The 3,441-nt window shown below is 47.1% G+C and overlaps 1 protein-coding gene across 1 annotated transcript in view; it reads right to left on the bottom strand.

The window, feature by feature from the left end:
* The window catches only part of LOC106818789 (protein SERAC1-like), a gene marked incomplete at its 5' end in the record, with an annotated part of 22,145 nt that extends 20,326 nt beyond the window's left edge, over positions 1-1,819 (bottom strand). The window contains 2 exons of the mRNA XM_014823465.1: positions 1,034-1,198; positions 1,635-1,819. Of these exons, the coding sequence (XP_014678951.1) occupies positions 1,034-1,198; positions 1,635-1,819 (350 nt within the window). The remainder of the gene's footprint in view (positions 1-1,033; positions 1,199-1,634) is intronic.
* Positions 1,820-3,441: the final 1,622 nt, after the last annotated feature.

Genomic DNA, 3,441 nt, shown 5'->3' with positions numbered 1-3,441 from the left:
TACTCCCTCCCTCCCTCCTCTCTCTCTCTCTCTGTCTTTCCTCCCTATCTCTCTCTCTCTCCGTGTCTTTCCTCCCTATCTCTCTCTCTCTCTCTCCGTGTCTTTCCTCCCTATCTCTCTCTCTCCGTGTCTTTCCTCCCTATCTCTCTCTCTCCGTGTCTTTCCTCCCATATCTCTCTCTCTATCTCTCTACGTCCCCCCCTCTCAGCCACACACACACCTATGCTCCTTCTCTCTTGCTACCTGTCAATGACACTCATTGTTCCTCCTTAGTGTGGAGCTTATGTCACACACTATTGCAAGCAATATATGTGAGACACTTCCTAAACTTTTCTTCCAGAACTGAAGGTTCCTGACTATCATTAGACAAACCAACAGCACTTTCCCCAGCCACTGCTGCCTCAACTTATCAGATATTAAGAAAGAGGAGAAAGGTGTAACAACCCCCCCCCCACCCCCCACACACACAGCATCACGGTCACATACAGGCATGAGAACAGTTTGAGATGTTTTTGAAGGAAATATTTCAATTCGTGCCGAGGGCACGATAACAGTGTGCGTAGTACACTCTGTCCTGCTAGGTGGGTCTGGGGGGTTGCCCCCTAGGAAATTTTTGAAATTTGGAAGGGCAGACAGGCCATTTCCATGCATTCTGGGGAAAATTGCAAGTCCATTCCATTCTTAGTTAAAGACTAATTTCGTGACTAACAATTCAAAGTCTTGTCACTTCCTATGAAAATTTCAATGTTTTATGTGGCGGTTAACTTAAAGCATGGCTTCATTTACATTACATAGATACACCGCGATATTTATCTGGCGTTCCGTTACTTCTGTGTGAAATTTGACGTACTTTTCCTGACCTTTTTATGAGGTTTAAATTAAAAATGGCGTCCATTTTGACAAAAAAGTACACCATACCCCCTAAACTTTTTATTAGTTTTTTTGCACCAATCTCAAGAATGACTAAAATGAAAACCAAAACCCGCGAATCCGCGGAAAGTTCTCATGCCTGCACAAAGCGACAACCCCTCACCTCTTCGTATTCGCCGTCTTTCTGCGGGCTTGTCGTCTGCCGCCCGGAATCGCCACCGCGCCCTTTCGGTTGCCGCGGCAATGCACGGCGACGTAGTCGAGACGAGATCCACGGACACCACGTGAGATGCTGCGAGAGCGGGTCGAAGCACTTCTTCTCGACCTCCTGCGAAGACGGAGCGAACGCGTGAAGCGCGAAGCCAACGCGTGACAGAGGGGTTGTCACGACGACAGACGAACGACATGATGCGCGATGACGAATAACCTCGTTGATAATTACGAGTAGATTAATTATGGTGACGAGGAGTAGCGGCGTTTGCAGCAGCGCCCCCTGTTAGGGAAACTCGGATTATTAAACATCGTCCCCAGGTGCGGAGACCACCGATAACGAGCAACAACGAATATCTACGTAATTATAAGTAATTATAGATATATTAATTATGATAACGAGGAGTAACGACATTCGCAGCAATTCCCCCGCATTAGGGAAATTCCAACTCCAGTCCGGAAAGCTTGCCGGCCGCACAAAGCTCAGCAGGGGAAGAGCAATAAGAGCGGGGTTCGACCTCCGGTCGTCGTGGCGACCGCGTCTCGCGACTCACCAGCCTCCGTCGCTTCACGGGGACGGGCGGCGCGTCGACGGAGGCTTCCGCCCGTCGCGTCCTCTCCCGCCTCCTCCTCCTCCTCCTCGTCGTGCGCGACATGCTGTAGAAGTTCCAGAGGACGGCGCGGCGGTTGCAGAACGTGCACGTCGCCAACCTTCATGCGGATATCCGGCGGCAGCAACCTGCGCGCGTGCACACGAGAGAGAACCAACGTATTATCAAGAGTAGATAATAACACATCGTGTTATGTTGTGTTGTGTTGTGTTGTGTTGTGTTGTGTTGTTATCATTAATTGTTTATGTTTGTGTTTACATTTGTGTTGTGTTGTGTTGTGTTGTTGTGTTGTGTGTGTGTTGTGTTGTGTTGTGTTGTGTTGTGTTGTGTTGTGTTGTGTTGTGTTATGTTATGCTATGCTATGCTATGCTATGTTATGCTATGTTATGCTATGTTATGTTATGTTATGTTATGTTATGTTATGTTATGTTACGTTATGTTATTTATGTTATGTTATGTTATGTTATGTTAACGTTATGTTATTTATATGTTATTGTAATGTAATGTTATGTTATGTTATGTTATGTTACGTTATGTTATGTTATGTGTCGCGTTATAACACACGATGCGTTATTATCTACTCTTGGTATTAGCCAGCGAGCCGAGCCGTGCAGCCGTGATTTGCACGGTCAGTTTTGAAACCTGCACGGCCAAAAATGTGTAGCACGGCCTAAAATATTGATCTAAAGCCGTGTACATTTGTAAAATTGCACTCCAAAATATTTTTTCGGCACTCCCACAATACTCATTCCTGGCTGGTAGCCTGGAGAGAACGGGACGCTGTCATTGTTACAGCCACTGCCGCGAGGCGTCGGGGAATCGTTCCCCTTTTAACGGTTCACGGACCGGTTTAGTTGTGGATGAGGCGTGGGGGTATTGTTCCTTCCTTCCTTCCAAAAGATGGTGTGTGCACGTGTGTGTGTGCACGTGTGTGTGTGTGTGTGTGTGTGTGTGTGTGTGTGTGTCGTGCGTGTGTGTGTTTGTTGTGTGTGTGTGTGCCTGTGCCTGCATTTGTGTGTGTGTGTGTGTGTGGTGTGTGTGTGTGTGTGTGTTGTGTGTGTGTGTGTGTGTGTGTGTGCCTGTGCCTGCATTTGTGTGTGTGTGTGTGTGTGTGTGTGTGGTGTGTGTGTGTGTGTGTGTGTGTGTGTGTGTGTGTGTGTGTGTGTGTGTGTGTGTGCACATAGATATATGTGCGTGCGTGCATGGCAGGAAAGAGTGAGAAGACCATTGGGGAAGTGTGGTGGACATCACAGATTGTTTCCATCGGTGGGATGTGGAAACACCTATGCCATCGCCATTAGACATACGGCCTAAACATGGGGGAATCGATCAATCCTTCTTCTAACCTGTGTGTGGAAGAGTAGGAAGATTGGGGTTTGGGGGAAGTGTGGCCATCATGGATTGTTCCGGTCCGTGTGGGTGATGGCCGAGGAGACAGGAGAATTCGGGAGCAGCCGGCAAACTACGCGGACACTGCACAGCCTGCTGTACAGTACACTTTCACTGCTGTATGAGAACAATTGTGTCTATTGAATTTCAATGGATTTCTTTTTTTTACGGATTGCTGTTGCCTGAAATTGCGACATTTTGTAAAGAAGTTACCTAGGAGCTTCGAGCAAACTAGAACCACCAGCAGCGTCACAATAATGAAGCAACACAACATTATCAGAGTACAGTTGTCCGTTATAATACGAGTAAGGTTCTCAGTTGTTAAGTTGTCCGTTATTATACGAGTAAGGTTATCAGTTGT

Source organism: Priapulus caudatus, unplaced genomic scaffold (assembly GCF_000485595.1).
Source record: "Priapulus caudatus unplaced genomic scaffold, Priapulus_caudatus-5.0.1 Scaffold2529, whole genome shotgun sequence".
NCBI classification, from domain to species: Eukaryota; Metazoa; Priapulida; class Priapulimorpha; order Priapulimorphida; family Priapulidae; genus Priapulus; species Priapulus caudatus.
The sequence above is the reverse complement of the archived record's forward strand: the minus strand, read 5'-3'. Positions and strand labels throughout refer to the sequence as shown.